General features: G+C 43.4%; 2 protein-coding genes across 3 annotated transcripts; both read left to right on the top strand.

Annotated features, from left to right (window-relative positions):
• Positions 1 to 8,013: 8,013 nt before the first annotated feature.
• On the top strand, positions 8,014 to 16,317 carry SNRPB2 (small nuclear ribonucleoprotein polypeptide B2). 2 transcript variants are annotated; one of them, XM_082305836.1, is made up of 7 exons: positions 8,014 to 8,083; positions 8,391 to 8,477; positions 10,455 to 10,627; positions 12,386 to 12,526; positions 13,675 to 13,728; positions 15,321 to 15,409; positions 15,930 to 16,317. In XM_082305836.1, the coding sequence occupies exons 2-7, from the start codon at positions 8,414 to 8,416 to the stop codon at positions 16,087 to 16,089; spliced, it is 681 nt and encodes a 226-aa protein (XP_082161962.1). In that variant the 5' UTR covers positions 8,014 to 8,083; positions 8,391 to 8,413; the 3' UTR covers positions 16,090 to 16,317. The 2 variants fall into 2 exon arrangements, with proteins under 2 accessions (XP_082161962.1, XP_082161961.1); XM_082305835.1 differs by having other exon boundaries at positions 8,015 to 8,078.
• Positions 16,318 to 19,432: 3,115 nt separating this feature from the next.
• Positions 19,433 to 23,796, top strand: OTOR (otoraplin; the record flags this gene model as incomplete). Its single annotated transcript, XM_082305173.1, has 4 exons — positions 19,433 to 19,556; positions 20,036 to 20,175; positions 20,756 to 20,866; positions 23,773 to 23,796. The coding sequence occupies 4 exons, from the start codon at positions 19,433 to 19,435 to the stop codon at positions 23,794 to 23,796; spliced, it is 399 nt and encodes a 132-aa protein (XP_082161299.1).
• Between the last annotated feature and the right edge of the window lie 3,889 nt (positions 23,797 to 27,685).

A 27,685-nucleotide genomic window follows, 5' to 3' on the forward strand; every position in this document is an offset into this window, starting at 1 on the left:
CGGCTCTAGCTGTGTTAGCCTAAAATGAGTTTAAGATGGATTCCCTGAAGAAACGGTTCATGGCACATAATCTGGCTGCTGAGCAGTATTTCTTAGGGTGACAGCATCCCCAGCTGACTCGCTCAAAGGCTGTGGCTGTTGAACAAAGTCAGCACGGGGACGTTCCCTGTGTACAAGCAGATGTCCCACAAAAAATTTAACATTTTCAAAGGACTCACTGAAGAAGGGAAAGACAACCCCCGACACAGGAGCTGTGACACAATCCATGGCTGTGGTCATTTGTACAGACGTGCGGTCTCAGTACGCAGGGGCAAAGGTGACACCGTTACGGCCACGATGGACTGGGGAAAGTCACACAGGGCGCAGAGACGTGAGCGCCGAGCACCAAGGAACAATATTCAGCCTCTCCTCATTGATAGAAGCAGTTAGGCTAAAGGACAGGCTACTCCCTCCCCAGGGTACGGATTTCTCCCTTCGAGTATGGCCTGAAATTGAGAATTCAAAGTTTGCTGAAGTCCAAAGGGGCAATGACAGTCCCAAGCCTTCTTTGCTGCTTAGCTATAAAAAGCAGGCACGGATGCAGCATGATAAAGTCCAAATGCAACCGATTAGCTGACTCTCCCTCAGACATGGTTTGGATGCCGGTTCCTACTCACAGTCCCCATTTTGAGAAGATTAGAGACAGGTTTGCCGGAGCTGAGAAGCTTCAGGCTATCCCTCGCAGGGCTGCTTGCAGATCAGCAGCTGGTGCTTGGATGGAGACTGAGGCAGAGGGAGTCTTTACTGGGAACACCCAAATCCCGTATAGGAGAACGGGATCAGAAATAGGTTTGTACCTTTACTGGAGATCAATAATATCACATAGGACAGACTATAGAAATTTCCTCTTTCACAGAAAATGCATTTTCAACAACCAAATTTCGATTCGTTGTTACTTGTGAATGGTTAACACTGCTTTATTCCTAAGGCAGTGTTAGGAAGGACTAAATATTCACGGTGACCAACGGACTAGTTAAAACCTAGACGAAATAACCCAAACTCTAAAATATTTTGCAATCAGCAAACAGAAAGAGACTATACCTACTCTACATTGTTTAGCTGAGATTTTATATAATGTGGAAAAGGTAGTATCATATTTCTAACACTTTATTGCAGGGTTGGGAGCGGAGAGTCGAGAAGGCGGCACTGTATTTTAAGGCAATGCTTTAAATGAATGCTTTAGGTGCCTCTTCACTCACAAACTCCTATAAGCTGGCTCTGCCCTGCCGGTCCTGCCCCATGCTCTCGGATGGAGGAGAGGTGGGGAGATCACTTTTCTCGTCTGCTTCACGGCTGCACTTCTCCATGCGTTCTTAGATGTTTTCAATACCTACCTGAACCAAGCAGGAGAGGGAAGAGCAGTGAAATGCTGCCATCCAAGTACCCGAGACCACCAGTGGTTTTGCAGAGGTCTGTGCTTTTGTCACCTTGATGGTATTGCTCCACGAGCTAGCTAAATTACTGTTAGAGCAGAAATGTCTCCCTGTGCTGGAAATCACACCTTCGGCAGCGACGTAGACTTACCTTCGGATAGCAACGGCAAGATCACATTTTCACATTTATCTGAAAAACGACTAACCTCAAAGTAATGAAGTTGTATCGGTTGAATGGGATTCTCCGGGAGAAACGATCACTTCACACAGAATTAAGGAGGCAGAAGGAGGAATATGGGGAGACTTCATAGTTCCTCTGTCTTGCAAGAGAAGAACAAAATACCTTCTTTAATAAAACTATTTGGTGCTTGAAAATGTTCAAGTGTTTTATCCGTATTTTGAAGAACAAAAACCTTTTATAAAAAATTGATATTGTAAAAATTGATTTGTAAAAATACTCTTAAATGAAAGGTTTTTTGTCACTACTAGTTTTCTGTTGAAAAATTATGACCAACTGTATGTGAAATAATTGCCTTTCAGGCTGAAAACAGGAAATTTTTATTTGATTTAGGATGTTGACTGCTTAATGTTGTATAGCCTTACTTTGTAACCAGAAGTGCGGTGGAAAGGATTGTCTTAATCCACCTGCACACTTAATTTTAAGCCAGCAGATTCATACGTTCATATATCCAAGCACCTGTTCTCATTTCACTCTTTGGAGGTGGGAAATTTATTCATTCGGAGGTAAGATCTCATCTCACAGAGCTGAGATTTATTTTTACATTACTGACGGCAGGATGGTGTAAATCATAGTTGAAATGGAGTCTTTTAGAAAGCCAACACGTGCAGAGCTGCTCCGTGTGGAATTCTGATGGAGAGGAGATTGAATACGCATTTGATGTTGCTCTTGACCTACGCTATTTGTTGATGTGGGGGGGGGTTTAAGGGGATGGCACAGGAGAACCCTAACACTTGGAAGGGGCTCTGCCACACGGAGGCTAAATGAGAAATAGGCACTGAAAGGCTCTCTGACTCCCAGCACGGCTGCAAACATAAGGCAGCACAACACACGCAGTCTTTTCCACAGCCAGCCAAGCTTTGGGAGCACTAAAAGAATTTATAGCCAGCTCGAGTCTACCAGATAGGGTAAATTTACAGCCAACTCAAGTACCAGAGATGGTATGACTTACCATCAGCTCCCCAGTGTCTGCTGTGACTGAGAACTAAATGATTGAAATCAATAAATGTTTGAAGGAATAAGACAATCAAAATAACTCAGGAGCTTTATTAGTATCCATACGGGGAACTGGCAGAGCTTCAACACAAGCCCAGGCAGAACTTGTTAGAGGGGCTTACTACTGCTGTTTGCCCAAACTGCAGTAATTATTAACCATCAGACTAGTAATAAACAAGCTTATTTATGGCTTCATAGCTTGATGCTGGCATGGGTCTTAGCAATTTCAAGGCTGAGCTGGCTTGAGAAAAAAGCGTTTGGAAATCTAAGAGCTTCTTTATAGGATCTTATTGTTCACGAAGCCCCACACTTGATGCTGATGGCAAGCTGCCGGTAAGCACTGTGGAAGCCCTCAGCTGGGCAGGCCTCCCTCCTCAGGTGGGATTGATGCAACCAACTCTCTGCTCTTGAGGTCCTCCTTCCAGGCAAACCTGCCCTTGAAAACACGGATTGACAGGGAGACAGAGACAGGTTTGCCCTTCCATCTAGGACATCCTCTATTCCTTCCCCATCTGGGGAGGGGGTTCCCCAGCTCCACAGTGGTGCCACCAGCTATTTGAGACCACCATGCCCACCCACTGCCCTGGCTTCCAGCCCAGCAACGCTGCTTAAGGCGGGCTGAGCTTCCTGCTCACTTCTGCCACAGTTTATCTGGGCTGTTGCAAGCATCACCTCTAGCCCCCTATTTCCCAGCTGCTTGAAGCTCACAGATATGTTCCCAGCACCCATCTCCACCTTCAGCAGTCCTTCAGGTGTCTGTAGATCGCATCAGGGCCCCTAGCCCATCCCTCCCAGGTGCCCGGCTGCCCCTCTGCTTCCATCTCCCTGTTAACAGACAGTGATGCCTTCTCCAGCTGTTTCACCAAACGCTGTCGGCTTCACGGATCACCCAGGCTTGTTCCTCTAGCAGGTCCTGCTCTGCAGCCAGTTCCTAGTTTCCCTGCTCTGCTCCGGACAGGGCTTCATGCCCTGAGACCCCGTCCCTCTTGCACCCAGTGCCCCTGCGAGCACGCTGCACGGAGCACTGCTCCGCTGCTTTTCCCGGCTTCGCAGCCAGGACAGCCCCTGTGCGCTGGGAACTCGTGCACCAGGGAAACGCTGCAAGAGCTGCAGCTAAACCAGGTTTGTGTTGATGTGGGTGAAGATGTTCACAACGGGGAACCGGCAGTTTCTGAGATTTAAAAAGTGATGGAAACAACCAGGCAATTTCATACAACTAAGCAGGTAAGTCTTGATTTAGTCCTAATGATTTAGTCATGTTTCACATGGATTAGGACTGAAAAGTATTCAATTTCAAACGCTCAATATAAGTCACATCACTTACACTACATTAGTATGCCGATTCCAGTAAAACTGAAAAAATAAGCCAGACTGAAAGAACAAGGGAAGGAACGCAGGTATTCTTGCACAATGATAAAACAAACCAGCGTGCTGCTGTTCTTCCCAGCGAAGAGTTCCAGCGTGGGCAGATGGCACTGCCACCAATTAATACTAATAAAAGAACGACCCCAGCGCCCTGAACTAATTTGGAACCACCTGTATGAAATTAAAAGCACTGCCCGCATTTCATCTTTTTCAGTATATTACCACACCCAAACGAATTGGGAATCATCGTAACGATAAATATAGCAAATAGGAGGAGTTCTCTGTTAAGGGCAGTGTTCGGCGTATTTGCAATTTCAGATGATCTCATGCCCCAGGGGACTGAAGCAGCAGCGTAAGGTGAGACGCAAGCGTCAGTGACAGCAACTGGTCCGAGAGGGAAAAGGCGCTCCCATGAAGGACAGGCCAGTCTAGCAGCAGAACGCGACCACAGAGCAAACCGAGCTCAGGGTCTGCTAAGGGTTTGGCACGTTCTCTGGGGAGCAGACCCTTCCTTTCTGGGGTCTGGGTTTTTTTTGGGGGGGCAGAGAGGTGAGCTGTTACTGCCTTCCAAAAGCCCTGATGTTAATTGAAACTTTTCGGTATTAACAGAGCAGTGACAGTTGCTGTCATCTGGTGAGCCCTATATATAATAAATTAATAACAATAAATGTCAGAGGGATGTGTGGAGCCAATAATGGGCCAATAATAAATGTCAGAGGAATGTGTGGAGGGTTTTTTTGTTTTAGATCAAGCAGTAATACATTCCAGCATCTTTTTAGAGATTATGAAACAGCCCTATTAAAGGAACTGCAGTACCTTTTTTCCCTTCCGCATGGTGTTTTTGTTTGCCTCTCTCCCTGCCACTGGGTGTTTTATTGTCCCCCAAAGGGGGTCACCTGGGTCCTCTTCCCGAGTGGTTACAGTTAATTCAGGTGGTTCAAATGATGTTTTTCCCACACATTTGTCAATGCTCAATTTCTCCTGCCATCACATTGTCCCTTCACTCTGCTTTGTTAGTTTGAAGAGGTCACGTATCCTGAGCCTGCAAACAATGATCTGTAAATCACTGCAGCCTCCTCAGCTCCTTCTGGCAATTTACCCGCGCGGGTGGCAGTCCGTACAACTGCCCAGCAACCGCCCATTTATCAGACGCAATTCCTTCTCTTTTGCACCTTCCAATTGAATATAGATCCCTAAGTTGTTCGCCCTTCAAAGAACCTTTCCTGTCTTAAAAGTGGGGTTTCATGCACGTTGACCTGGCAAGTGCTCACAGCACCACTGCCACACATTTGTACTTGCTAGGGAATTTCCATATTTCCTGGCATTTTCTTTGTCCGTGTTCCAAGGGTTAGTGATGTCTTGTATTATCACACTCCTGGACACAGCAGAACACATCAGTCAAAGGGAAGAACCGAAATACTGAAGACCAATCCAGCCATATCACAAAGCACTCACGCTCGTGCTTCTTTCTAGCATGTGGATTTTGATTACGCACACACACGAGATGAAACATATTTCTATACTGATAAATTAGAGTAACTTTACTCATCCCACAGTCTTCATGCAGAAAGATAACTGTGAAAAGTGTGAGGCATCGTTATGTATATGTGGACCCAGTCAAAGCTGTGAGGACTGCACGATGTTGTGAAGCTTCCACTATATGCAGCTCTTGGTTATTGTCCTGTTTCAGTTCAGACAATTGCAATGCATTTATAAAAGGAAGACGAGGAAAAAAAACTCGATTTTTATTACAGGTTTCATTACAAACAGCAATAATAATGACATGCTAGGTTTCCTTGACCTCGGGCAAAGGGCAGGAAGGGGGAAGAGCAGTGGCTGCAGAGATATTTTCCAAGAACCCCGTGCTCTTCGCTTTGTTTCTCCAATGCTGCTCGACAATCTCTGATGAAGCAGCTACCTGGAAAAGCGTGTTTCTAGCCTGTTATATTGGCAATGAATTATAATTGCTTACTAAGTTGCTACAGGCATTCTTGCTAAGAAACTTGAAATAATTTTTGAAATACTTTAAGCTTTCAGGGACTTTTAAACAAAGGACAAGTTTAGTGAATGTGAGAGCACTGTACCTCTCTGTTTGGGGATTAAGAAAACAAAAGTAATCCAAATAAACCTTGGGGAGGAGGAGGGGAAGCCAACCTGAGGAATGAATGTCACTTCTATTGAACTGGCAGGCAGACTGTGAAATCCCACCTGAGGAGCAGGAAAGACACAGCTTTTCTGCTTTATTGCATTCAAATTCTGCAAGAATAAATCAACTGTGCTTAAAGTGACTCTGAGCAAGTATGAGTGTGCCATACTGCACTGGAAGAATTATAGAAGGCATAAATTCTTCCTTACTTTGTGTCAGGTTGAGTTTTGTTGTGTGTTTGTTTTCTTTAGCATGTCTTCTCTACAAACAGCTTAAGGCCTTTATTTTAAAAATCATTTATAATATGTCAATATTTTTGTTTCTATGAGACAAATTCCTTTAGCTATGTTGATTCAATAACCAGTCATTTTGAATGCTGTTACTAAGTTATGAAGTTACATGGACTATACTGCTGATCAACGCGTAAAATAGCACTGTCGGCCTTTCTGAAAAATAGTTTTTTAATGTACTGTTCAGGCTTGGAATTCAAAGTTCTGCTTTATCTTAACACCTCCTTCTAAGGCAATAAGCAAAGAAAAATAAGAAGGACCCTAAAATTTGCCCAGAGCTGCTGCCTGTCATCATTTGAATTTATGGCACGTACACATTGCATACAGCGTCGTACTGGCACACCATTTCCCATACCACACAATGCTATAAACAACTGAAGAACACACTGTTCTCTTCCATCAGTAAATAACGTTTCAATCAACAGTTGTTTGGGGTTTTTTTAATTTTATATTCAACTCACTTTAATCCATGTTGTTCTTCATAGGCTTCCTAAACACCGCATTTTCTTTTTACTCAAGCAAACTCTAGAATCTGGAAGCAATGTCGGGTTTTTTTCCCCTGAAACGTAACTGAACTAACAACCCTCTCCCTAATATTCCCATCTCTTTACAAAGAGATGACCTGCCCAAACACAATTTATAGTTTAAGCAAGGATTATCTTATTGATTATATTTTTCCCCCTACAGAACTTCTTTATGATATGCAACAGGTAAAACCTTTGCAACTTAAAACTGTTTCTGAGAAAGACTGCATAATTATTCATAGAAATGAAAGTATGCAGCCTGCAAAATTATTCCAAAAATTCAAAGGCTGCAACCTCAATCTCTGCTCTGTTTATTTACCCTGAGCTACCACGGCCGCAGGGATTTTCAAAGTACCTTCAAGAAATTCCATGCTCAGATATTTTGCCTTTTCAATATCGAAACGAAAAACAAATGTCAGCTAATGAATGTCTACAGGCATTTTTAAGTTACTGCTTCTCTTCGTTCTCCGCAAGTTGCTGTCTCGGGTGTCAGCTGCGAAGACACAACCCCCACCGCTACCTTCATGCTCTATTGGCACAAGGCAGCGCCAACACCCGGGGCACGAAATCCCCATTTCGGTCAGTTTCCAGCCTCGCCGATTTCCACGGAGCCCCGACTACGGCCCCCTCTCACCCCGGCGCCGATCCGGAGCCGGACCGAGCTCCCCGAGGCGTTTCGGCGGGCTCCGCCAGGCCGCGGAGCGGGCGCGACCGGCGGGACCCGCCGAGGCAGCTGGGGCGCCGGGCCCTTGGGCCGCCGCGGGGCCAGGCCTGCCCTACGGGCCCGGGAACGAACAACCCATACAGTTTGCTCACCCACGTTACTGAAAACGACCTGCCCGCCGAAGGCTTTACGGCCCGTTTCCCCGTTTGTCTCGGTGCGAGCACGCGCCGGCCGCCGCGGCGGGGCCGCAGGCTGCCCCCCAACATGGCGCCAGCAGAGAAACCCCCGCGCGGGGCGGCGGCTGCCACTGCGCAGGCGCCGCTCGGCATCGGCGCTCGGCACATCGATTGCTGCGGGAGCGGCTCTGCCGCCTGCGCTGCGCGGCGCGGCGCGGCGCGGCGGGGCGGGACGGGACGCGCCGGCCGCCATCTCGGCGGGAGAAGGTGAGGTGAGGGGCGGCGGCGTGGGGCCCGGGGCCCGGGAGGGAGGAGAGGAGGGATGGCGGGCTGCCTCGGGGCTGCCTCCCGGGAGCGCCTGTCCCGCCGTCCTTGCGACCCGCCCGCGCGGGGAGGGTAGGAGCGGGGCGGGCGTGCGGCCTGCGGGAGGGCGGGCAGCCCCCGGGGCCCGTCCCAGCTCCCGCGGCGGGGGGAGCGGCGCAGGCTGCGCTGCCGGGGGCCGGGGTGTTGCCGGTGGTGGCAGCTCTCCTCCCCGGGGGCTCGGGCCGCTGACGGCTGCCGCGTGTGCTCTGCCCGCAGGCAGGTGTGCAGCCGCCCCGAGGATGGACATCAGGCCGAACCACACCATCTACATCAACAACATCAATGACAAGATAAAGAAAGAAGGTATGGGAGCCTGTGGCTCGCCGTTAGAAAGCGGAGGCCGTCGCACCGGGCTGGCTTCCGCGCCTGGCCGGAGGCTGTCCGCTCGGCGCTGTGGCAGGGCCGTGGCTTCGCGGGCTGCCGCGGCTCCCTGAGCCGCCCCACGGCTGGTGGATGGTGGTCGTGGGCCGAGCTCTCAGCCAAGCGCTGCTTGCGATGAAGCGGCAGCTAAAGTCAACAAACGTACTGCAACGTTCAGTCTTTTGTAAGCCAGGGTCCTTGTTTCTAAGGAAGCTTCTGATTGCCTCTCTACTCTAGTTCTGTAGTTAATCGCATACATTAAGTTTGCTCGTCAGCAGATAACTGTACGATAGCAGTAAGCAGAGTATCCGATGGATGCTGAGAGGCATGTTGGCGCACATTTTGGTGGTCAGCAGTCCCCTCACTGAAATGTGGGAGCATCTGTGTGCTCCTCACTTGTTTTGGCACCATGTAAAAGCTGTGAGCGTGGCACGAGCTAACCTGCTTTGTATCATCCTGTTAGAGATGCTGCTGTGCAGTTGCTGCAGCCCTCTCTAGAGACAGATCATGGAATGGTTGGGGTTGGAAGGGACCTTAACGATCCTCTAGTTCCAACCCCCCTGCCACGGGCAGAGACGCCTTCCACTAGACCAGGTTGCTCAGAGCCCCATCCAACCTGGCTTCGTCCTGAGGAATTTTAGCTCCTTGCAGTGTGCTAAAAAAAAAAATAATGTCTTGCCCTTATCTGGCTGTGTGTTCAGTGTCTGCATAGAACCATCCACTTACTACTCATGCTTAGCTTGTAATCAAAAGTGATCAAGGTAATTTATTTGTTATTGTTTGTGAACTGAGAGCCTGGATCAGACTAGCACTACTTAAATGTTTCTTCAGGGTGCCTCAGAGAGAGATCTGAAAGTGGAAACAGCTTTGCAAAGAAATTACTTATTAGCTTGTCAAGATAGTTCTACTGAATAAATTTAACTTGGGGCTTTGTTTGTAGCACGTTAACTACCATATAAACTAGTAAGTATCCATTATGAAATTGCATGGTTATAATTTTTAAAGGTAGGATTTCAAATTACCTGTAAAGTTTACAAGTGATTTATCTTTTTTAATACAGTTTTTGAAGCTATTTTTAAGGAAAGCGTTTTGATAAAAAAACTTTTAAAAAAAAAAATATAGTGCTGTGGTTGGTCAAGAGCAGCTGGAGAAAGTGACAGTGGGCTGGTATTACCAAGTCTTAACAGCAATAAACAAGAGGCAGTGCTCTTATGTTGCTGAAATATTACAAATGTAAGATTTGTGAGTTAGAATAATCATGCAATACAGAGTATTTATTTAGCTTGGCTGGATAAGATTAAGGTTTAATTTGGCGTGCAGTCAGGTGATTTTAAATAATGAAAATAAATCCATTGCAGTTGTAAGGTATACTGTGATCATACAAAAATATACTCGGATCCAGAATGTGAAAAAATATTTCATGTGCGTGAGAGAATTGATTAAACAGTTAGAAACAAAATTTCCAAATTAAATTAGCCTTTAGGTTGTTACTATTTTGCCATGTTCTTCTTTTAAGCCATACCTCTTTACTGTTGCGTGTTACAGTATGGATTTTCTGATTAGTCTTTGGCTTTCATACATCATACTTGAATGTGTGAGAGTGTGTGTATATATATGTATATGAAGAACTGTATATACATATCCTTGTAACTTTTACTCTCATAGAATGGTAGAATGGTTTGCAGTACAGCTTTTTCACTAGCTGAATACTTGAGGCGTGAAACCAAGCATTATACACCAACTTAGAAAAACTGGGCAAGTAAACTTGTACTCGTGCAACAGTTTTGACTAAACTCATGTAATATATCACTGTTTGAGCTAAAGCTGGCAAAAAGCATTGTCTCTGAAGGACAGCAAATTCTGCAGAAGTGGACATTTGCGTGTAGCCTCTTATAATCTATTTTTTCATGTTGTCAACAGAGCTGAAGAGGTCCTTGTATGCATTATTCTCACAGTTTGGTCATGTGGTCGACATTGTGGCTTTAAAGACTATGAAGATGAGAGGACAGGCTTTTGTTATATTTAAAGAACTTGGGTCATCTACCAATGCTTTGAGACAACTACAAGGCTTCCCATTCTATGGGAAACCAATGGTAAGTTATTCTGTTAGCTTTTTAAAGGAAAAAAAAAAAAACAACAAAACTGCCATGGTACGATACAGTGTTTTGGTACTTGCACCTTGTGAATGAGCTGTCACGTGTACTTGTAATTGTACTGTTATTCCGTTCCGTCATGTCTTGATGTATTTATGCAATCTAGAGGGATGCCGAAGAGACTGTAGTTAAAACACACGTTGAACTTAGCATTTACGTTTCCTGAGTGATGGCTTTTTGTTTTTCTATGCTGGATTAAAGTTTTTAAGATCTTAAATACGTCCATTTTACTCATCATGTCTTCTGTTGAACCGACTAAATTCATTCTGTAATGTTATTGAAATTAGGTGCTTTCAGTTAATTTATCTAGAGTAACCTTAATTGCTATTATATTCATAATAAATAGCTAGAATATGATGCTTCCTTTTTGAGGTAACAGTGAGTAGGGTGAAGATCTCTGCAGTTTACTTTGCAGAAATCAACAGATGTGACCAGTGATTTATTCTTTAAATCAACGGCCAGTTCTGCTTGTGCATGCATCAGGTCACCAAACCAAATAACTGAATTTCAGTATAACTTCAGTGAAGCAAATACACTGCTGGTTGGTAGAACGTCATTTAATAATGTACTTTATAATGTGCAGAATAGCACAACAATCGACACTTCGTCACCTGCTTGGATAATTAGGCATCTCTTAATTCTGTGACTATTTGTGAGGCATAAGGATACATGCAAATGGCCCACTTGGCTTCAGCGATGGATGGATATATTCATACTGGCTTTCAGCTCACGGATTTGAGCATTAAGGAGAGCACAGACAGTTGTGTTTCTGAGCCATGAGCTTTTTTCAGTAACCCTTCCATATTCTCTAATGAACCCCTTCACAAGGAATTGTGCAAGCTCAGTTCTGTCATTTACCCTTAAAGAGTTTTGTGCTCAGTAAAACTCACTAGGAAGTACAAAGATTAAGCTTCATAGTAAAAAGAAAGCTTTATAAGCTTTCAGGTGTACTTCCCTCTTTGCATATTGCCTGCAGCATGCATACTCTACCTAAGCACTAAACAAAAGCATTAAAAAAATACATCTTCACCTGCTGTGTAATTTTGTCTCTAGGTAGTCTCTGATAGTAAAAGTGATAGGACTGTGTGCATGTATAATGTTGCACACCTGTATACTCATAGCCGAATCTGCTCGCCTCCCTGCCTACAGCATCCGGCAGCCTTTGTCAGAAGACCAGCACCGTTGTGCTGCTGACGCGATTTATGCAATCCGCTCTGGATTAAGGCAGGTCCTTGCCTTTCTGTTTAAGAAGGCTGAGTTTTGCTGAACTCAGTTTTCTGCAGAGGTTTGAGAAATCTCTGTAAAATTTTAAATCCCCTTAAAATGGGGTTAAAAAATCCTCTCAGGTTTTTTAATAGAAGCTAGTGCCAATTTTGTCAAATGTCCTTATATCGCTTTGTGCGTCTGTTACCTTGACAGATGTTAAAAAGATGCTGTTAGATGAATAGAGTTCCGATTTCAATGAGTAACAATTAGTAATTTCCATCCTAGGTGTTTTTTAGAGTTCTGTAGTTGTGTTCAGAATTAATTATGAGGATTAGATACTCCGTAAGCGTACCTACAGTTTATAACAATATTTTTAACATAAGAAGTTCCTGCAAAAGATGCGTAAATGCACAGTAGAACGCAGTTAATGAAAGTGGTGCAAAACGTTCGGTATTAACTGCAAAATGTACCGATGTTTTTCCTTTTAAAAAGCGTATTCAGTATGCAAAAACAGACTCTGATATCATCTCTAAAATGCGTGGTACTTTTGCCGATAAGGAGAAAAGGAAGGAAAAGAAGAAGGCCAAATCTCTGGAGCAGTCAGCAAATGCAGCAAATAAAAAGGTTATCCAGGTAAGCTGCTTCTCTGTTTAAAAAAGAAAAAACAAACGCAAAAGCTATTTTAAGTTTTGGGAGGTTTTTTTTATTAGGATTAAGTATTGTCTTTTGGTACTTCTCAGTTCCTTAAATTGTGGTGTGTTGATAGCTAGTGCTCTTGAGTACTCACTAGAAGTTGAAGGAGAGGGGGCTGATTACATAGTCCTTGCTGTTCCCTTCCCCCCCACACCTCCTTTGCTATTACCAGGTGAAAACAAAGATGCAGGGCAAAGGTACAATAAACCAAAGCGGAAACTAACCTCTTTTTAAAAAAGAAAAAAAGAGGGGCATGTGCTTATCTTTAATGCCAGCTTCCAGTGCTCAACCAGCTTTTCCCTTTGGCGTTTTAATGCCCTATTTGCTCTGTAAGCACTGAAGAATGGTAAATGGGGACAAGATCATTGATTTACAGGTAGATGAAAAGGAGTTGGCTTGGAATATATCTCCACTAAGGGCTGGCCTGGCCTAAACTAGCAACATTTAGTAATTTATGCGCTGAAGTATAGCAGAAAACATCACGGCACGGATTTTGAATGTTGTGTTATTTAACTACACTTCCTGCTAAGGCACAAACTGGTATTAAGGAGAGACAAGAGTGTTCATAGAAAGCAACGTTTTCTAGGTAGAATATTCAGATTTCTCAGGATTTATTTAAAAATCGATCGTTATATACAAATCTCTTAGGAAGAAATAATTGCTACTAGCTATAATGGTAATAGCTTTAGTTATCCTTGCTAAACTGGAGTCCTCGGTGGAAACACCTATTTTTCTCCTATTAGGTATGTCCTGTCTAGGCCTTCATTTTCAAAACTACTTCCTTCCTGTCTATTAAAACAAATTTTATAATGTGGAGAAATAGTGATGTGCAGTATCTGCTGACTCGGCTGTTAGTCAGATCAGATACTACTGATGTTTTTTCTTTGATTGCCTGGTTTTGGAGTTCAGCGAAATTCATGTGCTTTATGTTTCCCCTTGGGATGTATCTCATAAGTAAAAAATGTTCCTTGGATTGTAGCTTAAGAAAAGCTTAACATACTTCTTGAGTTGTACAGAAACATGGTGACGTGTGCTTATATATTTCTAACAGAACTCCTTTGTAAAATTACTTTGTACTTATTTACTAGGGAGCAACACCAAATTCAGCCAGTGCCCCAGGGACTGCAGCACAGAATCAGCAGGTAATGCTTTTTTTTTTTTGGTCACTAAAAGTACTAATGATTAAAATTATTCTCTGTGAATAACAGTTTGTTACACATGGAAACTTGAGGATATATTTTACAGCTTCCTTTTTGTTCTTTGAGATGTTTGTCTAACAGCTAAATCACAGTAAAACAAATCCTGCTTCTAGTATATCTGGTTGACATGAAATGAAAATCTGCGGTGTCTTATTGTACAGAAAATTGCATTATTAACAAATCCTACTTGATTCTTAAATTTGGACTGTGCTTAGTATCAGTTGAAGGATTCTTAAGTTTTTTTCATTGTTAATAAATTCCCTTTAACTTATTTTGTTCTAGTAGTAGAAAAGGAGAAGGAAGACTACACAGGGTGCCAGAATATCTGCCTAACAGCTTCCTTTCAGGAGTTTGGGGGTCTTCTGCTCACTTTTTTCTTTTTTTCTTACAAGTGTCTTACTTTCCAAAGGATTGTGTGGAGATGTAGCAACAACTCCCTACGCTTCACTCATCTTGTCTGCTCAGTGACCTTCTAAATGATTCATGTGTGTTAGAAGTGGAGGTACTGAGGAGCCAGGATTTGCAGGAGAGCAAATACTATAGAAGAGTATCTTTCCCTGCCCTGCATCTCCTTCTTGAGTATGATCATTGAGAATTGCATACATAATCCACAGGGGAGAATGTCTTGCTCCCAGCCTGGTTTTTTTTTTCAGGTTTTATTTGTAACAAGGCACAATAGTGTATGTCAGTTTGCGTGAGTGTCTAGGTATTTGTTTGAACTTCAGCAGTTTATTTTCTAATGGCACTGCCTGGAATATTTCCATCAGCTGAAGGAAATTGTTCTGCTGAGGCATTAACTTACTTGGCACCATTATTAGGACGTTTGAAGTCGTGGTGTCCAGTTTCTTTTTATTTTTGTAATCTCCTTGATGACTTAGGGAGATTCCAGCCTTTCAGTCCAGTGTCAGCAAACTGATTACTCAGCCCTGTGTCTGGTGGGTTGCGACAAATTCATATTAGCAGGCAAATCTCTTAAAGGCTCTAAAGCTTTAAATCTAATGGGGTTTCTAATTAACAAAATTGAATAGAGCACTGTAGTAAAACCATGTGGGTTTTGTGGGTTTCAGTTGCCCAAAGATACTCAGTATTTTGGTACTACTGCAGATGAAGAGGGTATTTATCTTGGCCTCCCACTGCTCTTCCGGAAGGCTGCGAGTCTTTCATGGGTTCTTCCGCTGCCGTACAGGTGTCCAGGACAGCGCTGCAGCCAGTGCTTGGGCACTTGGGTCCCACCCCAGCAGCGCTGAGAGTGCTGCAGTATCAGCTGTTGAGCTGTCAAGCTTCAATATGACATCTAAGGCAATATGTTACTGTGATTTTTGTGGAAATAAGAGCCTCTCCAAATTAATATGTCCTTGTAAAAGGACCAAGGGGCACTGTCTGCATATTGCATGAAGGTATACTGAAGTCCCACTAGCAGTGTTACGAGCAAAACTAAGGATATGTGAGTCTGGGTTCAAATAATCTTGCAGACAGATGCAGAGGAACAGATAGCTGTGTATAATTTTCTGAGCTTTGATCTTCTGTTGTTGCAGGTGCCTGATAACCCACCAAACTATATCCTTTTCCTTAATAACTTGCCTGAGGAAACAAATGAGATGATGCTGTCCATGTTATTCAATCAGTAAGTTTTGAGTAGAAAGGACTTCTCCTTTGAATTCTTCTGTTACCTGCTTTTTCTTGGTTGGCAAGCTGACTTTTTAGAAATAAGAGTTTCTTCTGAAGGTATTTCAGTTCTTTGCCGTGCTGCCAAGATTACAGATGTCAGTTCTGATGACTTGGTGCAGAAAGCAAATCCGATTTTTTCGTAGCTGGTCTTGATTGTGTAAGTTATCTACTATCAGTCTGCACTGGATTTAAGCGGGTGACTGTAATATTAAAGACTTTACGAGAGCAGGAGCAGTTTTAAAAGTAGCTTAAGTTGCTTCCATATGTGCACAAGACTGATTAAATTGCTTCCACGTAATGATTCTTAACGGAGGCGTGGTTCTAAGGACTGGACATGTAAAACCCTTCCATTTAAATCTTTTATTAGTAGTAACTATTATACTAGTAGATGCTTATGATAAGGTCTTATGGCTACTGAAAAGTGAGGTATTATGAAACTAGGAAATATTATCTGACTCTTTCACCTTATTTTAAAGGTTTCCTGGATTCAAGGAAGTACGCTTAGTGCCTGGGCGCCATGACATTGCGTTTGTGGAGTTTGAAAATGAGAATCAAGCAGGAGCTGCTCGAGATGCTCTCCAAGGATTCAAGATTACTCCATCTCATGCCATGAAAATCACTTATGCGAAGAAATAACCGGATGCTCCTACAAAGGACTTCTGTGGATAGTTGGTTTTTTAATACGATGATACTTTTGATCAGCTAGCATGTTTGCTGTTCTCTGCAGAAAACTTAAGACTTGCGTAAAATTGCCACAACGGCCAGGACAGACGTAGGATTTCCATGGATCTACTGAATAGTAAATTTTTGTGTTGAAATATAATTTTTATAAAATAAACGCAGTTTATGCTGTTTTCAAGCCATGTTTTTCCTCGAATCTGTCTTATTCTTGATTTGTTATGCTTGCAGGGCTTATTCAGTTTAACTACTTTTAAGGTGATGCTCATTTCTCAGAAATGAGTGCTGGAAAAATAGCTGTCTTTCCAGAGCAAAAAGCATGAGCAGGAATGCTAAATGTCAGCATATTCAGAATAAATGCAACACTTAATCTTCAGCCTCATTATGAAGGGGACAGCTGCTTTTCAGCTTGCTTTTCAGCAAGAATAATTTTGTCACTTAAGAAAAACAACTTCTCATGAGTGGGTTTTTTTTCCAGGTATGTGTAGAAATTGATTACAGTTTGACAGCACTGTTGTTCAGCTTGGTTTTGTCTTTATAATGATGGCTGGTAGTAGAAGCAGGTCCACAGAAGAAACATAAAAATTTATCTGTTGTCTTCTCTTCTGCTCTTTCCAGCCCTATTACCAGTGATTTTAATTAATGGTTTAGGAAGAGCTTTCTGGCTCTTCACAAGGACAATGCAGATGAGCCTGATGCTGCGGTTTTAGGCAGGTTTTTCCAAAATACACGTCCTAAAGCTTCTGGCTTTGTTGGTTGGTGTTGGTTTTTTGGGTTGTTGGTTTGTTTGGTTTGTTTTTGTTTTTTGTTTTTTTTTCCCATTTGTCAAAAACCTTTACAGATCTTGTGTGACATGAAATACACTGAACACAGTGAAGTAATCACATGTAGTATTGTAAGTTGTAACTATTCTAAATATTTGGGTGCAAAAATCACTTCAAAAGCTGAAGTGTTTTGTTCAGGTGATGGAAGACCTAGAAAGATATTTTAGGTTAAGAGAGTAATGACGTTTACTTAAAATATGGTTATATTTTTGGTGAATCTTGTAGTAGCTCTTGCATGGTGTTGGCTAGGAGGATTGCAATCAGACCCTTGAAGATTAATGTTTGAGAGGAAGCGGTCGCACCGTGCTCCTCGTGTTGCACCATTTGTCATTTCTTGAACACTTTCTCTGTGAGGCCTCTAACTGCCCTTTCAGACAAAGAAGGGATGGGGTTAGCATGATTTCCTTTAGAAGTAGTTCAGGTAGGTCTTGGAGTAGCTGATGTTTAGGGAAGAAACTACAAGGAAGAATGTTTTGCATTGTAGCTACATCGCAAGTGTTGAGGTTTTTTTCTGTTTCCAAAGTAATTTCGTCAACGGGGGTGGGAGGAAGGATGCTGGAGGCCGTAGCCTTTCCTCTATGACCGTGGCTCAGCGCGGTCCCTTCCTCTGTTGTGTGGGCTCGGCTGTAGCTGCAGAGCATCTGTTTCCCCCAGTTTGTGTTCCGAAACAATTGAGATCTGACTTAAAACTGTTCTTTGGACAAAGTGCTGCACCCTCAGGAAAGCAAGATTGATATTTATAAAATCTTGGTATACTTCTGGGTATATTACATATGGTAGTTCTGGCATGTCCGCTCAATTCCTGAGCAAGTGCTATGTTTCAGTCCATCTGTAGCATAAAACTGGCTACATAAACCACCTTTTTTGCAGGAGACCTGAAAAATCTTTCATCTGCTCCCAGAGTACATTGCAAGATGATGCCCCTTCCAGCGTCATCTCGATTACTGTCATATGTATATGTCATATATGTATTTTTTTCATTCTTTTTAGTGGTATTTCTTTTTTTTGTGATTTCACAAGTATTAGAATACTTGCAAGTGAAAATCGTGTCAACGTGCCTGTAAGGGAACAAAAGTGACTATGTTATTCCATCATGAGCCTTATGTTTTCCCTTTTGCAGTTATAGTTTTATCGCTATTAATTATGCTGTCCTTGCATCCCGCCAGGAGACTACCATTGCATACCACCGCTCTTCACCTTTATTCACTTAGAAGGGTTCATGTGGAGCTGTCTGCAAAGGAAGTTTGGCACCACATACAGGAGGTTCGAGGAAGGAGTAAGGGGCTGGAAGATGAGAGGAGAACGTGGTGAAGTCAGCTGTAGTAGGAGGGTGATGCTAGAAATGGCAAGATGCTCTTTCTTTGAAAGAGAGTGTGGGATTTTGGATGACAGTTGACAGCGTTCTCTGTTCTGCTTGTTGACTGAAAGCTGGTACAGCCAGCAGCTCTTCAGGCCTCCTCAGGAATCGGGTAGCGCTGGTTCTCTGGGGTGTTGTTTTGGAAATTCCCAGGCTTGCTCTTGGTCACTTAGAAGGCCTGATCCAGACCAGCTTTCTGTAGCCTGGCAGCTGTGGTGTGAATCGCTTACAACGCAGTAACTCCGGTGGTTGTTCCTTTTCTGTGTGTGTGTGCATCTATTTTAATTAAAATACTCCCTACAAGTCTTGGCTCGTATATGCTAGGACAAGATTTTTGGGAAGTTAGATGAATCTAGATGTCCTCTCCAAGGCGCAAAGAGGACCTTTTAAGTCAGCCTGCGGCACTGCATGTTGTTCAGCATCTCGCATCTGCAAACTCTCAATTTGAGTTCAGGTATGTAAACAAAAGTGGAACGGTCGCTGTCCTGGTGTAACCTCTGTGTTTCGCTCGCGACCGCGTCTCCCCGTGGAAGGCATCTTGCCTATACAAGTACGTGGTGCTTGAACTTTTAGACTTCAAATTTAAATTGCTGACTTGCAAAGCCTTTTTACTGTGTTTCAACTCCCAAATGGTTTGTTTACATTTGTTTACCATGCGTTGGGGTCCTAGTAGGTCCTTTCTGTAGACCGTAACGGGGAAATCTCTGAGGGTTTATGGTCCAGGGAAGATTACATTTGTCAGTGATCATTTGGGAAAATGAAGGACTTGAGGATTTGGAAGGATGTAATTTCCTTTGCTGCTTACCAGGGTCTGACTTAATTTTCATTCTCAAACTTCGCTTGAGGTAAGATTAAGACTATGGACAACTACAGGAAGGCTTAAAATGTTTAAATGGAGTTGCTGATTGAAATGTTAATGCAGAACGGCTTTGGGAAGGGATTCGGTTTCGTGAGTGGACCCTGAGGTCTTCCTCCCGCCTGCGGCTCTTCTGGCGGGGTGGAATGTCGCCCCGACCCCTTCCCATTGGCCCAGCGTGTTTGTCCAGGTGTCTGCCTCTTCCATAAAAGACGGGGATCGCTGGACCTGACGCGCATTCGGCAAGTGCTGCAGCAAAGAAAAATGACACGACGTGCTTATTTGGTTATTTTACTTTTGTGTCTCGGGTTAATGTGTCCTCTTGTAACTGGAATTTTTATGGACAAGCTTGCCAGCAAGAAGCTGTGTGCTGATGACAACTGTGTCTGTAAGTAATTTTGCTTTAATTTTGAGGACAAAACAGTCTCAAAAATGACTGTGGGGTTTGGATGCAGTAGTGCACGGGAAAACTACTCTGCTTATTTAGCTCTGTTATATTTGCATTGGCTTGTCAACTTTAAAAGAAGAATGGGAGGGTTTATGTGGAATGTCACATGCAGTTTTACTGCAAAAAGGATTTTGTAAAGGATATTTTTCACTCAAGTGAAAGGTGAGCGTAGAGAGAAGGATTGTAACTTCCACTGTGATGAAATGGCACATTCTTAAGCCGTTACTTTGCTTACTGGAGAATAGAAAAATGAGCAGAACAAATTCTTGAAGACTTTTATTAATTTCGGGATAACCTACTTTTATCTGTAGAAATAGTTTTACACGTGCGCATACAAGCACACACCTATTTATAATTCTCTCTCTAAAAGTATAAATGTATTTAAATTTGTCCACTTCATTCTTTTTTTTATTTCCTAGACACCATTTCCCTTGCCAGAGCAGAAGAGGATTATAATGCTCCAGACTGCAGATTCATTAATATTAAAAAAGGGCAGTTGATTTATGTTTACTCAAAACTAGTGAAAGAAAAAGACTCTGGAGAATTCTGGGCTGGAAGTGTAAGAGGAGATTCTTGTGTATATGAGCAAACCAGAAGTAGATTAACACGCATTTCTGTCAAGAAATGGATGCTAACGCTGAGCTATTGGGGGTTTTAAAGCAGCAACTTAGTTTTCAAAGTGAATGTTTAAACTTAAACTGATTGAGGAGTCTTGAGGGGTTTAATTTTTTTTTTTATGAAATGTCTTCAATAACTATATGGTAATTATGAACTGAACCATTACAGAAAGGCTCAACAGTTCTTTTCTGTGGCTGTTTGCTGAAACGATGGAGGAGAAAGCTTTTATCACAGTTGGTCATAAAACTCTTAAATTTAAGGGAAGCAGAGATAAATATTAGCTGCATTTATAAAAAAAGTCTGGATAAACTATAGGCGGTATTAATTTACTCCAAAAAATGTATGCCTGTACCAGAACTTGTGTTAATGGTTCATTTCATGTGCCAGCTAATTGGAAACTAGGAAATCTAAAGCCAGAGTAAGAAACACTATTAGTAACTGCTTTTGACTAAATTATAAACTAGCTCGAACCAGATGAGGACTGTTTTAAGGTACCTAATTATACATCTCCTTGCTCGAAGGTTTATGGAGAACAGTATGAAGACCATATGGGGACAGTTGGTTATTTCCCTAGCAGTTTAGTCTCAGAACAACATGTCTATCAAGAAGCCAATAAGACTGTTCCTACAACGGTAAGGAATTTGCAAAAGCCCAGCTGGCTACATAATTATACTTGGCTGTGTAATGCTAATTTGCTGTAAAAACAAATCATAATTGTGGCAGTTGATTGTAGCATATCACAGATGCTTAGGGATCCAATCTTTGGGCCTTTATGCAGGCAAATAGCCTCAATAGAACCAGAACATACGCTCTGATATTGCAGGCATTACAAATGCCGCATTAAGGGCTCGATTCTATTAGAGTTCCTATTGATGTGAATACTATTCCTGCAAGGCCACGTAAGTTTTACCCAAACCATTTGTGATAACGTTGCAAGAAGCTTTCTTTTTTAGAGTCTGGATATTGTGCTGCGTACTTCAGTAACGCGTACAAGTGCGCTTTCTATTAATTGTGTATATAGATGGACACTGTCGTACCGAACTCCTGATTTACTGAAAGCATGCTTGCTTTCTCATAACAAAGTTATTGGTACATCAAAAAGCTGAATTAAAAAGCTATTGGGAACACGATAGTGTTCTGTAAGTAGGCTGTATTTCTGAAAGGGTGATTGCCCCCGATTATGTACAGTAGAGTCTCATACACCAGACAATTCATAATTTTACTGTAGAACTGAAAAGCTTAACAGAGTTGTGGACAAGGAAGGTCCTTTCTCAGAGGCTGGTATGGTTTGGCTTATAATTAATGCGTACTAGTAGCTTATTTCTATGCTTAAAACAAATTGAATGGTAGATTTCCAGTAATTATCTTCATCAATATTGACTATTTAGCTATATGCCGTTTCAAAGGATATGGTAAAATATGATTGGTGTGTCAATCTTGAAATTGTACATGGAGTCTTTAAGCCTAGGTCCAGATTATTAGATGGGTTTCATTAACACAGAGGAAATAAATGAAAGGAAGAATTTTGTTTCATGTTAATAGTTGCTAGGATTTGCGTTATAATGTGTCAGACCAGCTTTATTTGAGGAAATGCGAATCTCGGGTAAGTGATTGCTTTTCTTGACACTACATTAGGCTATTCTGAATTTGGCCCAGAAACATTGCTGCCATTAATTAGTCACAGAACATGAAAGAATGACTAAAATATGTTTCTAAGCTCTTTTCTCAACAATATGACAGCCAGTCTGCTGCATGGCAAGCTGAACTGGAAGCAGAGGTAGGTTAAAGCGATGTCTTAGCCTGCAGGCTGACTCGGGGTCCAGAACGAGCTGTTGTCAGGCTGCCATGCAGAACTTTTACTTGGAAAGTTGTTTTCTTTCGCAAAACTACCGACAGAGACTTTCACAGTCATTTCACCCTTACTTCATGTCCTTGCTATGCAGAAACTTTGCAACAAAAACGAAGGGTGGTACGGATAAGTTCTTTTCCTTGTTCTACTGCTCTCAATTGTATGTTGCAAACGTGAGCTTAAGGATCTGACTTTTTCTAAGTTCACATTTAAAACAGTCTACAGCCTATCTTGACCGACCTGTGTATGGGCATGCTGCTTGCTTCAGAAATATCCCTTAAAGGTGCTGTTTTACACAGAGCTAGCGTTGCACACCACCATAGATGCCTCCAATGCCACCAGCCTTCCATCTGCAAGTCAGAAGCTGGTCTCTTGCTCACAGCTCTGTAACCTTCCCCCATGCCACTGGCAATGTTTTTTGCCTTGCTTTCCTGGCCTTGCACCTGCAAAGCCCAATACCGGCGTTACGATGGGTTCTCTTGGGAAGGGGTTGCCATTTATATTAGGGGACCTGACGATGCCCAAAGCTTAATGGCTAATCAGCATGTGGCACCTGCCCCTGATCAAAGCACTGGGTGGCACACACAAGTGGCTTTGCATGGAGCAGCAACTGATAGGGAACTCGATGGGGAAAAGTATTACAGGGGGGCACCTGCTGCACTGGAGAGAAGCCTGAAAGGGGACATCAGTCTGGGGGCCTCTGTGTCTCTGACCCTCCTTTTACTGTTATTCTCACCCCCAAAAAAGTAACTTTCACTGTTGGACTCAATGTATGCCATTAGCTACAGACCCTGCTACTAAACTTCTCGCAGCATCCTTTTGTGCAGCACTGGGTAATCCATGCCCGTTGGTTGCTGTTTGAGCAATAAATCTCAGCAGATTTTTTTTTCTTCCCCAGTGCTGCTACTTCTGAACCATTGAATCACACTGAATACAATAGACCCAACACAATAGACTGTGTGTACTACAAAGCGGTGTTGGATTGCCTGCCTTCCCTCAATCACTTAAAATTGGCCATTTGCTGGCTAAGATGAGAGTACTTTCATTACCAGTAAGCATCTGCTCTGAAACAGCTCCCCATCTTCTGCTTCCAGTGGACAGCTATATGTGATACGCTGGTCTAATGTAAACGTCGTACAGTTTGAGCACCACGGTGTGATAATTCCCTGCAGCAGAATCGAGATCTACATAGCCGTATAAGATAATAGCAGGAAGTTAGATGAAAGCAATATGCTGTGGAAGTCTATCCCACGCTGGAAGTTTTCAAGCAGAATACTGGCATTTATTTTCTAGTCACATTTCTCCATAGCAAGTGTATTGCATAGCCTCAGCCTGTTTAAGACATCCTTTTCATGTGTGATTAGGAACTGTTTAAGGGTAAAGGGTTACATATGACTAATAAATCCAGGTATGGATGTGGGAATACAAAACAAAAAAGAGAGATAAACGAATAATTTGAAATGAAGAAAGAAGGTGGTATTGCCTAATTCACTTTAAAAATTTATGGCAGGAACAAATCATCCCAGCTATGCAAAAGGAGTCAAAAGACCTTTTTCCTTTCCAGAATACTTTGAGTACATTATAGTGTATTCTGTGTTTGCATCTACTCATGTGCCTTTGCGGGGTGATAAAGGAACGTTAATCCTTCAGTGATCTCAAAACATCTCTCCTTTTAACTCTCTTTTTCAGGACATTGATTTCTTCTGTGAATAGCACTGAAAGCGGTCAGGTAATCTCTTGGCTGCTACGAGGGAAAGCTGACAGGAGGAAACCTGGACACCCTCCCTGAACACACAGCCCTTCCTCTAATAGATGTTTGTGAAACAAGTAATCCTTCTTCGAAACAAGAAAGTTTTCATTTAAAGGGAGTGATTTGGGATGGAGAAATAGTCCCATACAGGATTTGTTCTTAGAAATTTTTTACCTGCGTATACTTCGTTACTTGTTAATAAAGCTAATAGCCTTTGAATTGCTCTAAGTCTGTGTGGTATGAATAAGCTATGTATGGGATTAGATGTGCAATCTTGACCTGCATTTTCATGCCATAACCTTACACCGTGTATTAGATATTAAAAATGCCTTCCTTGGGTGAGCCATCTCTGACTCGCTGGAATTAAATCATTTTTGTTGCAAGGGCTATCCAACAACTGCGAAATCACCAGTAGCTAAATACGGGCTTTAGCAGTGCGTCAGAAAGAGCATCTCTCCTGTCGCGTGTGCTGAAAGCGGGGCTCAGAGCCGCGGGCCGGAGCAGGAGGCTGGGGTAAGGCTGGGGATGGTGCCCGCCCAGGGGCTCCCCGGCGGCGGGGAGCACCGTGCCCCGGGGCTCCCCGAAGTACTGGTGCAGGCGACGTTTGGCCTCTGCTAAATGCCCAAAGTACGAGAACTGGAGGCGGTACCCTGCTGATCCCTCTCTGGCTCTAACAGGCGTACTGGGATGCCTGCTATGTCGTGGAGAGCCTCGCTCACGGGATCGGGTGAAGAAGTAGAAAACTTAATTTTTTACGAACGCGCACGTTTCTGAGGGTACAGGACAGCGGTGGGTACTCTGCCTCGGAAACTAAACCCTAAATGCGATTCCGAGTGCCCTCTTGTGGCGGCCCGACGGCGGGGGCAGCCCCGTCTCCCCTCCGAGCGCGGCCCGTGCCTCAGCGCCTCAGCCGGCGGAGAACCTTCCGGAAGGGCGGGACGGGGCCGCCTGAGGCGCAGTGGCGGCGAGGGCGCCAGCCCCGGGCCGGTCATCGGCAGCTCAGCCCTCCGCTGCTTCCCCCCGGGACGGGGGGACACGGAGGGAGCCGCTGGGCCCAGCCTCCTGCCCCCCGGGGCGGGAGGTTGTGTCACTCGATGTTAAACGTGCCTGTGGCTGAGCTCTGCCTCCAAGCTCTAGAGCGACTTAAGTCGTGGTGGTGGTGGTCAGCTTCCACGCGGTCAGTTCGGCCTCAAAACCTGAGTTCTTTAGGTAAAATGTCATGGGTTTGGGGAGGTTGAATGACAAAACGTTTTAGGACCAGCAGTAGTTGCATTTGTCAAAGGCCTCTGGCAGGGTTGTCTGTCAGCAAACAGTTACTTTTTCACCAACAAAGTGTAGTTTTTTAGCTGGGTGGTTCCCACTCAGCACAGCTTTCCAAGATGTTTGCAATTGCATGCATTCATTTTAGATAGGCTTGATGGAAATGCATCCTGTACCTGGTCACACGCTAGAGCTGCGGGTACCAGAAGAGGATGCGTAGGTGTTTGCAAACAACACACAAAATACATTCAATTGCGCTGTGGATATCATGAATGAAAATTGTGAGGTGAGGTTTAGCACTTGCTGTTGGAAAATACGAGTTTTTCCTCAAATCATCATCTCGGATGATTGCTTGCAATTATTAATGTACCCGGTTCTACATGGATGTGTAAGAGGCAGATGTAAAAAGCTTTATATACATTTCTCCACAAAGATACTGCCCTTTCCTCATCATTTACAGTGCAGGAGCTCCAGGCCAGGAGAACTGGACTTTCTGTGGTATAAAATGAGACCAGTGTTTTTAGTCCTTGAGATCGCACTTAATCCTTAACCCATGTCCTTGTAAAGATAAGCTTGCAGACATAACTACTTTCAGCTCCTGTTTGCTCCTTAACTAGCTTGTATGAGCTATGCATACTCCAGGATAGTAAAACGACGACTAAGACGAGAATACTTCCAGCGCAGGATGCATACAACAGAGAGTAGGTATACATATATTGTCCTTTTTGAGCTTGCACAAAGGGCAACGTTTGGAGAGTTGGTGAAAAACAGCCTGCTATGACTTCTTTGGCAGTTACAGCAAGTCTGGGGCCATCGTGGCAGAATGTGGGCAGCATGTATTTATTTCTCTTTGCCTTTTCCCTGGCTGCCATCAGAGGCCCTGTCTGTGGTGCTTTCTTCTGTGCAGAAAATAACAGCAGGCTTTCAAGGGGCATCAAAGTCTGTCTTTGCTACTTGAAAATCTAATTCTGAGGAAAGTAAGATAAGGGTTCACTTTGTGGTATTCATAAAGCATCTGGCTGTGAAGAAGCATTGTACTGGCAAAGCTACTTGTCTACTGAATTCAGTCTCTAATGTGCAACTGTTGGACGGTTTCCAATCTAATGAAGCTTTATAGCACCTTTCGTCTGCACAATGTCATAGGTACTTGTTTTATACATCCACATTGTGTAAAACTGTCATCTCACAAGCACTGGTGACCTATGCTATAATCTGAACTCTGGTATGATAGAGTAGATAAATTTATAGCTTCATTATGTGACTTGTTGGCGGGATCCTTTTTTCAGTTGTCCAAAGGAGAATTGTGACTTCATTCGTTAGTCACCAGGGATGTGATACAATGAAGGCAGCAATTCCTGATCTTTATGACCGTTGCCTGTCTGAGGGCAATCTCTTCACTGTAAATGCTACACCAAGAAGGCACGTTGGGTAGATTCACTTTGCGAGGGATGGTGTGCACGGTCAGAAGAGCGGAGATGTTGCAGTCTGACATCGTCTTCTCACTCTAGAGAAGATGCACAATATGCCTCAATTGTCATTCATTCACTTGACTCAAATCAGTGCTTGGTTTTATTTTCAGTATGCCAATTTTCATTATTTTATCACAAATTTCACAATGTCCGATTAACTTAAAATGCCCATTGCCAAGGCCTGATTATTACAAGAGAAAAACAAGAGCATCTCCTGTTTTCAGAGGAAAGTTTAAGTTTCTACCCTTAACAAATGTAGGGAAGCATGACAACCTTAATCTTAACAGCACTAGCACCAAAGGTAAACAAAATGATCCTAGACTTGTACGATGAAATCTGGGGGAAGTGGGGAAGGGAGAAATGGCAGGGGAGCACGGGATGTCTGTAGAGAACTTGTGAGTGCTTGCGGTTGGCAGCACTGTTAATGCGAAGTTGACAGTTAAAGATCAATAGTTTTGACACTGAACACAGATCTGCTTTCTGCATTTCGCATTCTTAGGTGAAGCTCGTTTCAGAACAACACAGCTTGCCAAACCTCTAAGTGTTCATGCTGCAGCGTACCTGGCTGAAATAAACAGGAACTGACTTTCAGGAGAAGGAGAGGAGAATCAATATTATGCTAGCAGGCAGCGGAGGATGCTTTTGATTTTCTAGTTTCTTTCTTTTTCCCCTACAGTGATTATTGTCCTTGCCGTTTCTTCCCGCTGCAATGGGATTTGATCCTTTGTTTGCCGGCGGGAGCAGCGTTGTTCGGTGAGCGCAGGGTGACATCCAGCGGCTGGCTTCTGCCTGGCTGTGGGGAGGACTCGGCTGGTTAGAGGCATCGGAGGGACACCCCAGCCAGGAGGGCCCTCGGGGGGCTCCTGCCCAAAGCAGGGGCACACTGAATCCACATCAGAGTGCTCACGGATTTGCTCAGTCTTGAAAACCTCCCAGGACTCTCATTCCTTAATTATTCTCATAGTGAAAATTACATTCCTTATCTAAAACCTGTTTTTTTCAATTAATGCCTATTGTCCCTTTTCCTCCACAGAACAACTCAATAAAGAGGCCAGATCCATCTTCTCAATAAACCCCTTGTAGTTTCTGGGGGGGTGCTTTTGTGTTCCCCTGAAGCTGTTTC

Source organism: Platalea leucorodia (genome assembly GCF_965183815.1).
Source record: "Platalea leucorodia genome assembly, chromosome: 3".
NCBI classification, from domain to species: domain Eukaryota; kingdom Metazoa; phylum Chordata; class Aves; order Pelecaniformes; family Threskiornithidae; genus Platalea; species Platalea leucorodia.